The 14805-nt window shown below is 49.3% G+C and overlaps 1 protein-coding gene across 7 annotated transcripts in view; it reads right to left on the reverse strand.

Moving 5' to 3' along the window:
- EIF4G3 (eukaryotic translation initiation factor 4 gamma 3) overlaps window positions 1-14805 on the reverse strand; it is a 143312-nt gene that overhangs the window by 83265 nt on the left and 45242 nt on the right. For 4 of the 7 annotated variants that reach the window (XM_051771523.1, XM_051771521.1, XM_051771520.1 and 1 more), the window contains exon 3: window positions 11182-11325. The exons of 1 other annotated variant lie outside the window; for it this stretch is intronic. In XM_051771523.1, coding sequence (XP_051627483.1) covers window positions 11182-11325 — 144 coding nt within the window. The remainder of the gene's footprint in view (window positions 1-11181; window positions 11326-14805) is intronic. 2 more of the 7 variants (XM_051771526.1, XM_051771522.1) reach the window with 1 other exon arrangement.

A 14805-nucleotide genomic window follows, 5' to 3' on the forward strand; every position in this document is an offset into this window, starting at 1 on the left:
TGGAATATTCCAAGTCCCATTAAAATCAGTGATGAAAGGACCAGAGCTGTTCTCTGACACTGGACAGGTTGTGCAGATGTAGAGTTTTCACTTTAACACAGTTCCAAACACCTGTGGTGTCCTGATGGAGGGGCTGGGATGGGACCAGGGTGGGACATGGGACAAAGTCTCTGCACATGGGATTTACTGGGAAACTCCCAGGTTTGGATTTGGGTGGAAGCAAAGAGTAAACAGGAACTGTGATTGTTCAGTGAGTTTATTTAAATATGTAGGTTTTTTTCTAAAGCTATTCTTTTCAAATGCCAGGTCAGCTCCAGGTGTCTTGTCTGATTTTTGAGATTCACACAAATTGAAGACAAGTAAAACAAGCAGAGAAGAAGCAGCTGGCATCACCACTGCCCTTCTTCTCACAAGGACACTGGTTTAATTCCCTCTTTTTCCATAAGCTCAGCCTTCAGGAGAACTCCCTGTGTTGGTAAATATGAACATTTCAGTGGCAGGTGCTCCTGCCACAAGATGAGCTTTAAGGCCCCTCCCAACCCAAACCATTCTGGGATTCTATGATTAAACTCAGCCTTTAAAAGGATACAAATATCCTGACCCAGGAGGAATTACTTCTCTCTACCCTTCATCCTCTGCAGCACTTTGTCCTGGGGTACATCACCTGTGTCATTACCTGCCCTGAGAAAGTGGTAACAACCTTTTTTACGGCTTTGTGTGATTTAATGTCACCCATCTGAGCAGGCAGAACAGAAAGAACAGGGAAACTGAGTCCCAAGGAACAACCACAGAGCTACAGGTATTTTTCCTTCTTTAACATGGATAATCAGACTGTCACCAAGGGCAGGTGGTGAAGGAAAGCTGGTCTGCTCTTCCCTGGACAGTTTGTGCAACACAGACACGAGATGCCCGTTCCTGACCTGCTGGAGAGTCCAGAGGAGGCCATGGAGATGCTCCAGGGCTGGAGCCCCTCTGCTGTGGAGCCAGGCTGGTAGAGTTGGGGAGCTTCACCTGGAGAAGAGAAGGCTCCAGGGAGACCTGAAAGCCCCTTCCAGGGCCTAAAGGGGCTCCAGGAGAGCTGGAGAGGGACTGGGGACAAGGGATGGAGGGACAGGACAAGAGGGAATGGCTTCCCACTGCCAGAGGGCAGGGTTACATGGGAAATTGGGAAGAAATCCTTCCTTGTGAGGGTGGGGAGGCCCTGGAATGGATTTCCCAGAGGATGCCCCATCCCTGGAAGTGTCCAAGGCCAGGTTGGACGGGGCTTGGAGCAACCTGGGCTAGTGGAAGGTGTCCCTGCCCATGGCAGGAGGTGGCACTGGATGGGCTTTAAGGTCCCTCCCAATCCAAACCATCCTGGGATTCCATTATTTGATTCTGTGAATCCCCTGCAAACCAGCAACATGAAGGGTGGCTCTAAAGGCAGCCCTAGTCCTGACTACACTCAGGATGGATGAGCTTTAAGGTCTCTCTAACCCAAACCATTCCACGATGGTGTGCTTTTCTCAGCAGCAATCCTGGATGTGTCCATCCCTCACCACAGAGCAAAGGCAAACAGGACACCCAGCCTGGGGAGGAAAGAACAACCCTCCTGCTTCCCAGGTCAGTCGCTCCAGCTGATCAGCCCACGCCCAGCTCCAGACCCAGCGACGTGGTCAGCGGAGGATCCAGGCTGGAATACTGAAACCAGTGGGATTTTGAGCCATGGGGGTGAACAGATGTCCTGCCAGTGGCTCTGCCCTCCCAGAGCCACCTCTTTATTAAATCCATCAGCACAGAACCTGCCTGGGTTTGGAACTGGTGCTGACGAAGGCGCGAGGCCACAGGGAAGGTCCCTGTAAATGACCCCGTAACATCTGGAACTGCTGCCGGGGGTTTATTTGGCTCCTTTCCCAGGCTGAACTGCCAGGCCCTGCCTGGCTGCAGCACCTGGCTCACAGCCTGGGGTGGGCTGCTAATGACCACCACCTAATTAGGGAAATTGGTATTTTCTACAATAAAGATACTCAAAAGTAAGGCGTGTAGGTGTGCCTGTGTGTGCTGGGGGCAGAATTCCAACCCCTCCACTGCTGGGAACATCAGCAGAGACACCCTGCAGTTCACAGAGCACCTTTTGCTTCTCCTATAAAATTCTGTCCCATTTTAACAAAAGCATGAACTTTGAGGACAATCACTTGTGCTCAGGAACACCACCTCAGTCAGCCCAGACCCTCCTCCAGAGCATCAGCAGGTTTGCAGTTTTCCTCCTATTTTTCCCCGAAACGCAATGAAAAGCTCCAAAAATTTGCCATCTTCTATCTCTGAGGATGTTTCCATCCTTGGAAATATTCAGAACCCATGGGGATGTGGCCCAGAGTTCCCTGCTCCAGCTGACCCTGACTTGGACCTGATCTCCAAGTCTCTTCCAACCTTCGCCTGTCTGAGTCCAGGGAAGCAATCAGATAAAATATTCAAGATTTATCAAATTACACTGAAACCCAGAAATACCCTGTGTATAAAGTGTCTGGATTTGCACAAATTTAAAGCAACTGAATAAATTATTGGTTTCTAACAGCTCTGTAAAGAGGGGTCTGTGGAGATCATGGGCACAGTCCTTCCAGGCTACAGGGAGCCAAAATTGGAATTACTGCTCCGGAATCTTTGTCGTTTCCATGGAAAGCAGCACAGTGAGAGCTCAGCTGGCAGGAGAACCAGGCTGGTTATGGATTCAAACCCTCACCTCTGGAATGTGGCCCTTTCTCCTACAGGTAGAAATGGCTCCAGAGGTTATTCCTCAGTTCCCAGCCTGACACAACAGCGAATGGTGGAATCCAGTAATTCCAGGGCTCCATCTCCCCACTCTATCTGGCTGCTGGGTATATTTTATGCCCTCTGTGTTTACAAAATGCAGGCTGAGTAAAGCCCTGACTTTTGTGCTGACTCTGGTGCTTTATGGAACACATGGTGTTTGTTTAAAAAACTGCCTGTTTTCTGGAGCATGCAAGAAAACAGCCATTAAATCGCAGGGAACAGAAGGTATTATTACAGAAGGGATTCCAGAACTGGAATTATTAAATGTAAGAAAATGGCAAGTTGCCTCGTATTGTTTTGTCTTCTTATATTATGAATAAAACTGTGGTTCAACAAGTGGCAAAGTCTGAAAAGCAACAAAATAAAGCCCAGAGCACGTGGCTGCGAGAACAGAAAACACACCTGGAAAAGTCCTGAAGGAAGGGATCTGCGGAATTTTAAAACAGCTACAGAGAAATTTGATTTTCTATTAAAAAAGGTATTTCACTCCCTCCCCTGAAAAAAAGCTACTGGCAAGTTTAAAACTGCTTTTGATTCACAATAATCTCACAAGCCAAATAAGGCCGTTTCCGCTCGCACCCGGCCAGGATGGGCTGTGTGGCCAAGACACCCACAGGGAGCTTTCCCATTCCAAATCCCTCCATTTGCACCAGGGTGAGGGGCCAGGGAACACTCTGAGCCAGGCCACAGTCACCCCTGGGAGGAAAAGCTCAAGCAGCTGCAGAAAAACACATCTCTGCCCACTGGGCACAGCAGAGCACTTGGAGAAGGATCAAACACACCTCTCAGAGCAGGAATTTCCTACAAGGGCCTGGAGTGGCAGGACAAGGGGAATGGCTTCCCACTGCCAGAGGGTAGGGTTGGATGGGATATTGGGAAGAAATCCCTCCCTGGGAGGGTGGGGAGGCCCTGGCACAGGTTGCCCAGAGAAGCTGTGGCTGCCCCAGCCCTGGGAGTGTCCAAGGCCAGGTTGGAGCAACCTGGGAGGGTGGAAGGTGTCCCTGCCCATGGCACAGGGTGGCACTGGATGGGCTTTAAGGTCCCTCCCAACCCAAACCATCCTGGGATTCCATGAGATGATTCTGTGAATCCCTGCAAACCAGCAGCATGAGGGGTGGGTCTAAAGGCAGACCTAGTCCTGACTACACTCAGGATTTGTGCTGCAATCTTCCCTTTGCACGTGTACCTGATAAAATTGGAATGGATTTTTCATTCTTTCCTTTTCTTGTTGGAAAAAAAAAAGACCTGAAGGCTGTTTCTAGTCCTTCTTAAGTGCATAAATATTAAAACTAATTCATTCATCTCTCCTACCTTGTGCCTTATGAAATCTAACTGCTTCCAGGGTTAGATAATTATTAAAATTAATAGTGTTAATTGGCATTTGAAGCCACATTATGCCTTCCCCACTCTCTCCTCCTGCAGCTCTTACACCCAGCTGCTCCCCCAGACTAGAAGACACCCACCAAGCCAAGCATCCCTACACAAAAGCACCCTGAAGGCACCAAGACACAGACATGCTCAACATTTCCAGCCCAGCTTTAACCTAATGAGGTAAAAAGCACAGTAATGAATCAAAAATAATGAAATACATTCTAGGAGGAAATATTCCCAGCATTATTAACCCAATCAAACCCCTCCTAATCCTATTACAAACCAGAGGGTTCAGCTGCACTTCCAGCAGGTCTTGAACACAAAGGCCAAAAGCAGATTACACTTCTGGATTTATCAGCTATTAAATAACTCACAGTTTCAAATCTCCACCTGCAGTCACAGATCCTGCAAGCTCAGAATTAGCAAAAGGCATTGGAAATGTGCTGGGATGAAGCCTGACCTGGATGTGCAGAAGGAAGCACAAGGAACAAAGTGGGAAGGACAAGAGGTCAAACTCTTGACTGCTCAGAAAAAATCCATTAGTGCATATTAATCTGTTTTTTTAGGCAGGTCTCTTGCCCTCAAAGCACTATCAATAATTGAGTTGCTTAAATTTTCTTTATCCTCATTATCTAGAATGGACAGAAGACCCAAAGAACTGGAATGTGCTGTTTGGAGAAGCAGAACAGGCAACTTTCTCACATGGCTGGTCCAGCACCAACTTCTCCACTTATCCAAGGAGAGTTTCATCTTTTGTTCTGTGTCCACATCACTAACAAGCATCCTGCCTGACAAGCCCACAAGTCACAGGACTCCAGGTGGTTTAAAGTGGCAGGAAATCTGCTCTAATGGCACTGTCCCCAAAACAAGGAGCTTCCTGGGTGGAGAAGCTCCATGGGGGAAGAGTTCCCTGAAAAGTTTAGAGACTGACTCCGACCAAGGTGTGCACAAGGATGCTCTTGGACACAGAAATGATGGACAGGGTGTTTGCAGGAGTGAGATGGTAAAATCAGGAGTCCCTTGTGCTCCACATTTCTTCTTCCTAGCAAAGCATGTGTGGACCAAATAATGGGGAATCATGGAATACTCTGAGTTGGAGCGACCCACAAGAATCATCAAGTCCCACTCCTGGCCCTGCACAGACATCCCAACAATCCCACCCTATTGTCCAAACCCTCCTGGAGCTCTGGCAGCCTTGGGGCTGTGCCCACTGCCCTGGGGAGCCTGGTCAGTGCCAACCACCCTCTGGGGGAAGGACCTTTTCCTAATATCCAGACTAAATCTCCTCTGTAACAGCTCCAGCCACTCCCTTAGGTGCTGTCACTGGTCCCCAGAATTTGGGGGAAGATGAGTGTAATGTGTAGCAACCAGACCCTGAAGGTAGCTGCCTCCAACATGAGGAGAGAACCAGGAGTAACACTCACACTTCCCAGGACACCTGACTTTCCACAGGGCACAAGGGGCGAGGTTACAATTAAATTACATCCCTCCTTCCACTCCAATCCCTTAATAAACGTCACTTCATTAAAAGCATCTCACATTGGGGCCACGGGTGATGGAGGCACTGAATAAACACCATGGTTATAACAGGATTATTCCAGCTCCCATAGAAAGGATCCAAGATAATAAAAGGGGGGCTTGGGGATTGCCTATAAACATGCCACAGATGGCAGGCAGACATGCTCCTGGCACACATTCCCAGACCTTAAGGTACTAAGGAATGTCTCCCTGCCATTACAAACGCTAATTTAACGATGGTGACATTTCTGAGGACCAGAATGAGACCACAAAACTCTCTTCACTTCAGGCACAGAACCAGATGGTAACAAGTTTCAGCTGGTACAATCTGTTCTGGATTTAAATCAGCCACCTAAAATTCAAGGTCTCCGAACACCGAGAGCCAGCGGGTTCAGCCCTCCTGCCCTTTTGTTTGCTCGGGTGTATCTCGACATTTTTAGGAGTGGACGAGGGACGTCCATAACTCCAACAGCTTCAGAAGGTCTCTACAGATGCCAAGAGGTCCTCTGCTCCCCGGTGCTCCACATTCCAGCCCAGCCGTGGGCAGGCTGAGCTCTGCTCAGTGCACAGCGTGTTCCTAACGAGAGCTGCAGCTTTCCCTGATTACTGAGGAAATTCCTGGCAATTTGTTCCAAGCCTGGTCGGTTGGTGCTTCCAAACCATGGGCCTGGACTAAGAGAATCCCTCAGCACACACGTCAGAGCCGCAGTTTTTAAGCCGAGGCAGAGAAAGCCAAGAGTCTTTTCCAAACCATTCCCCTCGTGCGCCAGAACCCACTGCACTTGTTCCTCGGGATCCATCACAACATTCCCAGGTTCAAATTGTCTTCTCCTCGTGCCCTAAGCTCCACATGTTGCCTCTGTTCATGGCACAGCTGAAGGAGCCCTCTCCTCCTCTGATCACTCCATGGACAGAGGGAAACTCTGTCCTGCTGCTCCTCCCAAGCCCCAGCCTGGCTGCTCTGGAAGGGTTTTCCTGTTATTCCCATCCCACCACAGCTGCCCCATCATTTACTGGGAGGTACAGCCAGAGAGGGGCAGACTGACAGCATTTCAGCTGCTCTGTGTTAGTGGCTCTGGGAATGTTCTCTGCCTGCTCTGGACTCTCCCACATCCATCATGGGATGAGAGAGCTCAGGCAAGTGGTGCCCGGCAGGCTGCCAACCCAGGCCCTACCTGAGCTCTGGAGAACCTGCTCTGGGAGCCATACCCGAGGAGGAACTTCTCAGCTCCTTTTTCAACAGCTTCTCCTTTCCTCTGCACACTGAGAAAGCAAACTGCGTCCAACCATCCCCTTGTGCAGCCTCAAGCCAGGAGAGGAGGCAGAGGGGCCGTGTTCCTCCTCTCCCTCTTGGAATATTCACACAAAACCCAACAGGAACACAGAATTTTATGTACTTGGGGCCACATCTGGCCATAACATCACTGCAGCAGCATGTGCTGCGCATTCCCCCGCGCAGTTCAGCACATTCCTGAGAGCTGCACGATGATTTCAAGGCCCTGGAATTTGGGAAGCAAAGGCTGTCTCTTGCTGCGGCGCTGGGGGTGTGGGACTGTTCCACATCACTGCCCAGCTCTCCTCGTTGTGCTGCACAAACCAATTCTGAAGGGCAGCAAAGTGCCAGAGGCTGGTTGTCAGGAAAGCCCTGGGAGGAAGTGGGACAGCGAGCCTTGCTCTTGTTTTGGCTCCATCACATGGAAAAGGCAGAGGAGCAAGTGAGAGAGTCACCAAGCCACAGCACTGCAGAACAGCTGCTTCTGCTCATTTAAATAAAGCTGAAGGAAAGCCAACACAGGTACAACATACACTTGGCACCTGACTTCCCACAGGAGGGACTAAATCTGCCTTACATCCCTGATCCCAAATTCTCCCTTACAGAGCACAATGTCATTGTCTCATCACACACAACCCTGCAGAGCCACGAAGAGCTCCAGCTCTGCTGAGGGACAGCAGTTCCTTTTATCACTTCCTAGAATTCAAGCTGTCACCTCACCCCCATCACCCAGAGTGCTGGGACAGGCAGCTCTGGAGCAGCCAGGGCAGACAGGGGGCACTTGTGGAACTGCAGCACTTGTTGACCCTCCGTGCTCCTTCAGAGCATGGATTCTGCACAGGGGGAGGGGAAAGGGCCCTCTCAGGGCCATTCGAGGAGCTGAGGGCACTTGGCTTGTTCAGCCTGGAGAAAAGGAGGCTGAGGGGAGACCTCACAGCTTCCTCATGAGGGGCAGCCCTGATGTCTGCTGTGCCCAGGGACAGGACCCAGGGAACGGCTGGAGCTGTGCCAGGGCAGGGTCAGGCTGGATCTCAGGGAAAGGTTCTTCCCCCAGAGGGTTGTTGGCACTGACCAGCCTCCCCAGGGCAGTGTCACAGCCCCAAGGCTGCCAGAGCTCCAGGAGGGTTTGGACAATGCTCTGAGGGACAGGGTGGGATTGTTGGGGTGTCTGTGCAGAGCCAGGGGTTGGACTGGATGACCCCTGTGGGTCCCTTCCAGCTCAGGATATTCCATGATTCTGTGAGATCCCCACTTCAAGAAACTGAGCCCCAGGAGATGATGAGATCCTGACCAGGGGACAGCAAGGACTGACCTCTGAGCTGAGCCCGGACTGAGCTCAGCACTCACAGTCATCTGTGACCACACAACCAAGTGACACAAATTCTATCACTGGCAGAATTAGTTTTAGTACCAAATGATATCCAAAGCCTAAAATCATCCATCAATATTTTCATTTCCTACTGCCTCCAGAGCAGTCCCTGCCTCGGAAAGACTCACTTTCATGAGTATTTATTAACTCAGGGGTCTGATGGAGAAATCAATGACCCTTAATCACACTCTAATTCAAATGAAGTGGTCTTGCCCTTATCTTTTATGCACAAACACTCCTACATTAGGCAGGACTGGACCTTTGTTCAGTGCTCAACCATCCACACAGTGTGGGTGGGTAAAATACAGTTATTTGTGAAGTGGTTTATTGCTGTTAAAGGAATTAATAACAGTACATTCATCCAAATCCCATGTCAGCTTGGATCTCTATCTCGAAAGGGAAACAGCAGGATTTAAGGGGTCCAACAGTCAGACAAAAAGAACAATTACAGCACAGAAAAACTTTCAAGTGATGAGAGATTTAAAGGATTTTGATTGTTTATCTAAAAGAGAGCAAATAAATGAAATCATGATGAAAGTTTACAAAACTACAAGTGGTCTGGAAAAAGGAAACTTCCACTCACCACCTTTTTTAACACAAGCACAAGGGCATTCCCTGAAACCCACAGGAGACAAATCACGATGCAATGAACAGGTGAAACTTTCATCCAAACCTCCACTTAACTGGGGGATTTCTTACACAACCTGGAAACCCAGTCCCTGACAGGGGGCAAAGTGAGATACACGTAAGAATATTCAAAACTCAGGTTCAGCTAAACCTCTAATAGTTCAGGGGTAGAGCAAACCCTCCCTGGGGACAGGTTATCCTGGAAGTGCTCATGCTGAGAGGCTTGATGCCCTTTCAAGCCTTACTGGTGGGAGTGTCCCAAGTGTAAGCACTTCCATTTTGGTTCTTCATGGAAGGGACCTCAAAGGTCACCTTGTTCCACCCCCTGCCATGGGCAGGGACACCTTCCATCAGATCAGGCTGCTCCAAGCCCTGTCCAGCCTGGCATCATCATCCAACCTTCACCACCACCTCCAGCTCCAAGGGAGAGGGTCACCTGAGGTGCCAACACCTGCTCAGAAGTGCTGGGAATGAACAGGAACCATCCTTTTGGCTGCTTTGCTACTGAGTCTCACCTTTGAAGGAATCACCTGGGGAAAAGCTCCCCAGACCTCAGTGCCCTCTGGCCCCCAAGGGGCACAATGCCCAATGTTCACCCGGCTTATAACCCTGGCTCTTGCTTTTCCTCCCTCTCCCCAAGCACGTGAAGGCTGTTCCCAAACACTGGGAGCACAAACATCCTCCTGGAGCCCTGGAGGCTCCCAGGTCCCTCCAAGCAGCACGGCAGTGACACAATCTGACACTCACTCCCAAGGCAGCAAGAGGCAGCAGAACAGGAAAGGAGCTGGAGTGGGTTTGGCACCGAGCCCACTCTCTGTGTAAGCACTGACTCAACGGGAAAATATTCAGGGAAGAAAAGAAACCCCTTGATTAGAACAGTTTTTAAAGAGGCTGCCTGAAATGTTCTCTTTCTTCCCCTCTTATCTCCCGCATGATGAGCTTCCCTGTGTGGCTGAAGTTTACCAGGAAGGAATGTCTTGATCCATGACACAAGCCAGGCACCACCTGAGGGTTTGCTCTGTGTCCTCCCTGCTCCATGAGGCCTAGTGCTCGATCCACAGCCTTTACTTCCAAAACCATGCAGGAAGAGTGCACGGAACAGCTCCAGCACTGCTGACTAATGCCTGCAAGCTACGTATGATCCTGAGGAGATACTTCAGCCTCAGATTCTCCACCCCACAAAGGATGAGCAGTCCCAAACACAATCACAAGTTTCCACTTTTCCCACCACTTTTTATCCAGGATGAGCAGCACTCAGGTGAAGTGTTCCTTCCAGGACCTTATTTGTTTTCAGGAATCTCCTGGTCTAGAGGGATTGAAGAGGCTGGCAGGACTCAGGAGCTTCCCTTCTCCCAGCTCGGGGCTCTCCCACCATTCCCAGCCCTCCCCTCGGTGCCATCCTGCCTCCCCCTGCTCAGAACAAACCCACTCCCCTCACAGCAGACCCACTCACATCTTCCTACTTGATTCCAACAGGTATAAATTCCCCAGGAGCACAGGGAACACCAGGCTTTCCTCTATCTCACACCTCATTCTTTATGCACCCTACTCCCCCATCCCAGTATCTTTTCTCGCCCCCCTTTCTCGCCCCATTCCCTGCCTCCTTTGCCCCCTCCTTTTTCAGATAAGCTTCTCCACTCTCACTCTAGCCCTGCAGAATATTTATCTAATAAAGACTACAAAGAGACCAATTCATTCCACATATCTCACTAACCTCTATTTCTCCATTCTTATTATAACTCCCATTTATCTCCTCTGGACTTTTTCTGTAACCAGCCCTTTATCTCATCTCTTTCATGAGTATTCATTTGTCCAACTCATTTTCCTGACCCATTTCTTAGAATTACAGAACTGCAGCATCCTGAACAAAACACTCACCATGGAAAATCCCTGACAGAGGACATGGGGCAGTTTAACCTGGAAGTCAGGCCGTGCCTGATCCAGCAGCAAAGCATATTCCTCATCAATGAGTACTTCCCATCGTTTTCCAAGTTGCTTTTAGTTTCTGTTACAAACTCAACGAGGAACTAATGTCTGATAAACTTGTATTTAATTACTGATTTATGGTATTAGTGTGCTAATCTAAGTGCTGTCTGAGTGCACACCCTTTCTTCACTTAATTTCCACAGTGGTCACGGACAACACAACTCAATTTTTTGAGCAGAGAAGCTGAGAATGGGACAAGAGGAGAAGAGGGAGGCTGGGAATGCTCTGCTCCAACGCCAGGTCTTACCTGTGAGAGCCCAGGGGACGAGGCATGTCCCGGTGGCGTTGCAGCAAGATTTGGGTGTCCCTTATTTATTTCATGTGCAGTGTAAGGGGATGGGGCAGGAGGACCCGGTTGTCTTGCTACTTGTGTTACCTGTGTGGAGATAAACTGTTAGTAAAACAGAACATTAGTAACCAGGTCTGCAGAGACACTGAAATCTTCATAAGAAAGCAGCGAGCAGCACCTTCATAAATGTATATATATATATATATTTATCTCTACATATCTCTTAAGGGAAAGGCTGCAAAGTTATTATATTTTCAGGAAAATGGGGAAGGATCAAAAAATAAGGGCACCAGCTGGAGTCACTGGTGGGAACGTTGTAGGAACTGGATTTTTCCTGCTGTGGTGCTGCTTTGCAAATATCCCTTTGCCTTCAGGCCTGGGACCTTCTGGTCCCTCCATTAGAAGCCATATTGAAAATCTTGGGATTTGCAAAGGGACACACACTACCAGTGACCCAAAACACACAGTAAGGGGGAGATTTGCACATTCTCCTCCAAAAAGGAAAAAGAAAGGACTGCACAGGACCCTGGTATCTGCAGGAGAAAAGACTGAAATACCAAAGCCAATTCTTGCATGTGTGTTTATCTCCTTTCTCAGCTTCCATAAAAAATACTCATCAAAACATTACATGAAGTAAAATATTATAAAATATGTTCACAGCACACATACTCGCTCCCCTGGACTGTCTTTGTGATGGAACTATTTTAAATATATTTTATAGAGTTGCTTTAGTAAAAAAAGGAGAATCAAAGGAAAAAAAGAATCCCATAACTATCAGGTGGCACCTCCCAGCAGTTCAACACAACTAAATTTTGGCAGATTTGGTTAAAACTCACAGAAATGCAGCACTTGCTTCTCACTGACCTTTCCTCATGTATTTTGTCTGCTGAAAAGCACCACTTAACCATGGAATGGTTTGGATTGGGAGGGACTTTAGGGACCATTCAATCCCACCCCCTGCCATGGGCAGGGACACCTTCCACCAGCCCAGGCTGCTCCAAGCCCCGTCCAACCTGGCCTTGGACACTTCCAGGGCTGGGGCAGCCACAGCTTCTCTGGGCACCCTGTGCCAGGGCCTCACCACCCTCATAGGGAAGAATCTCTTCCCAGTGTCCTACCTAACCCTGCCCCCTGAGCTACAGGCACTGCAGGCCCCACACAGGTCCCTGGCACTGCAGACAGACGGGTGTGCACAGATTTCCCCAGGATGGATAAAGAAGGAAATTCCTGGCTCCTCTAAAGGACTATTCACCCCAAGCTCCAAGAGAGCAAAGCACGAGAGCAGAAGTCCCAGAGTGCAGCACTAATTGCCTTTCCCGAGCCATTTTACTGCACTCCAAGTATCGATGTCTGTCCTTCCAGTCCCTGAACCACTTCAAGGGCTGCGCCAGCAGCGAGAACCACAACCTGCAACTGCTCTGGGCTTGGGAACAGGCCAGGATCCTTCCCTGAGGGAAGATTTACAGCAGCCCTGTGCTCACCAGAGGAAAGGGTGGGTCAGGCAGAGCAGCTCAGCCTCTGTCCCCAACGGGATCCTGCCCCTGGCCAGGGATGAATCATCTCTCCCTTTGGGCTGATCTCTGCTGGCAGGTGTGAGCACACAGAACCAGAGTCAGCCTGACAGACCATCAGAAACTTTCCACAGCCCAACCCTGAGAAAATCTAAGTCTCTTCCCTGACTCCTGTGACAACCCTGAGAGACTTGTCATGTCAATTGTGCAGCAGTCTGGGCTCAGCAGCAACTGTGAATGATGGGTATCAAATAATGCAGTTCAGGGGGAGAAGGAAGCAAAGGAAACACAAAATACAAGGAAATCATTCCTATCAACGGCCCCATCAGCAGGTTGTGTCCATGCTCAGCACCAGCATGTCTCCCTGAATGTCACTTCTTGAGGTAAAACAGAGGTTATTTTGCAATAGCTGGGGGACTTGGACCACTGCCAGCTCTTCCCTCCCTACACCCACCAGTGCTCACTGATCCACAACCAAAAATCCTCAGCTCCAACAGCCCCCGTGTCCACACGGAGCTGTGACGAGGGGACAGGGGCACTGATAACACCCCAGGTCAGTGTGAGCAATCAACAGTCCTCTTTGGGAATTACAACACACAAACAGAATCACTGAATAGAATATTAGAATCATTTAGGTTGGAAAAGCCCTCCAAGATCACCAAATCCAATGATTCCCCCAGCACTGCCAGGTCCACCACTAACCCATGTCCCCAAGTGCCACATCCACAAACCTTTTGAACGTTTCCAGGGATGGGGACTCCACCACTTCCATAGGGAAAATAACCTCAGATGGAGGTTAATTAAAGACAGCAAGGAATGCTGTTCTGATTGGGTCTGGAATCTGGAAGCTGAACTGAGAGGAAAACTGTGCAGCTGCTTGGAATGATGGTGCCCGAGATATCCCCGTGCAGTGCAGCAGAGAAGCAGCAGATACATGATGGGCACAGGTCTGGAACCACTAAAATTTGCCTGAAAGCCTAATTAAGGCAGCAGAACAATTATAAAATCTTACCAACAACACCACACTTGGACAGCATCCCATGGGAACCCACCACTGACCTTCCACGACCTCCTAAGATCAGGTGGTCCTTCCAGCAGAAGGAAAAGCAGAGAGAACCTTCCTCAGCAGCACCAGCAAAGGAGGTGTTTCTACACCTTCCTCTTCCTACCACAAATTACTTACAAATAAAATGAAATGTAAGATGCTGATTTTAATGACAACAGGTGATAAAGGAAAACAAACTTGCTGCATTTGTGTGTCCATTTGATAACTGTTAACAAATCCATGAGGGAGAGCCTATCCAAGCTCATCCCTTCTGGGATGTCTGTTCCCATCACCACACCCTGGGGTGTGGTTTGCCCTTTATTAAATGGTCTGAGATTACTATGGAAGCAAATATCCCCCTTAAATCTATAGATTAAATTGTTCTCCTAAAAACAGATCCACAAAATGACATATTAATTTGCTAGGGCATCACTTTCTGTTTTCCCTGAGTACCAAGAGGCTCACTTTAGTTTTCCAGAAGCCTTATTAATCCTGTGTTTTAAAGGAAGTAAACACAGGAGAGATGACATAAAAACTCAGTCTGGAATTCTTGATTTTCTTTTTGAGATTAAATCTTTTGGGTTTAGCACCATTTACAAGTTTGGGATTATTCTTCCCCCTACCAAGTACCTGATTTCAGGTACTTCAGAAGCTGCCCCATCCCTGGAGGTGTCCAAGGCCAGGTTGGATGGGATTTGGAGCAACGTGGGCTAGTGGAAGGTGTCCCTGGCCGTGGCAGGGGTGGGATGGGGTGAGGAACTGAGCATCCCTCCTGCACACTCTGCAGCCAGGCAGGGACCGCGCCGGCCTCCTGACCCAGATCCTTCCTTTAAGCACAGGGTGGCTGGAGCAGCTAATCCTCCCTAATCTCCTCCCTACAGGATTCTCTTCACTGCAGGAAGATCCCCTTAAAGGACACGAAGGCGAATCACGGAGCGCTGGGCCCAGCCAGGCCCAGGGACTCTGCTCAAGGCTGCCCCTGACCAGGTGACAAACCCTTCTCCCCACACAGGCACCTCTCACTAA

Source organism: Manacus candei, unplaced genomic scaffold (assembly GCF_025592945.1).
Source record: "Manacus candei isolate 608988 ecotype Guabito, Panama unplaced genomic scaffold, ASM2559294v1 h1tg000136l, whole genome shotgun sequence".
In the NCBI taxonomy this organism is placed as follows: Eukaryota; Metazoa; Chordata; class Aves; order Passeriformes; family Pipridae; genus Manacus; species Manacus candei.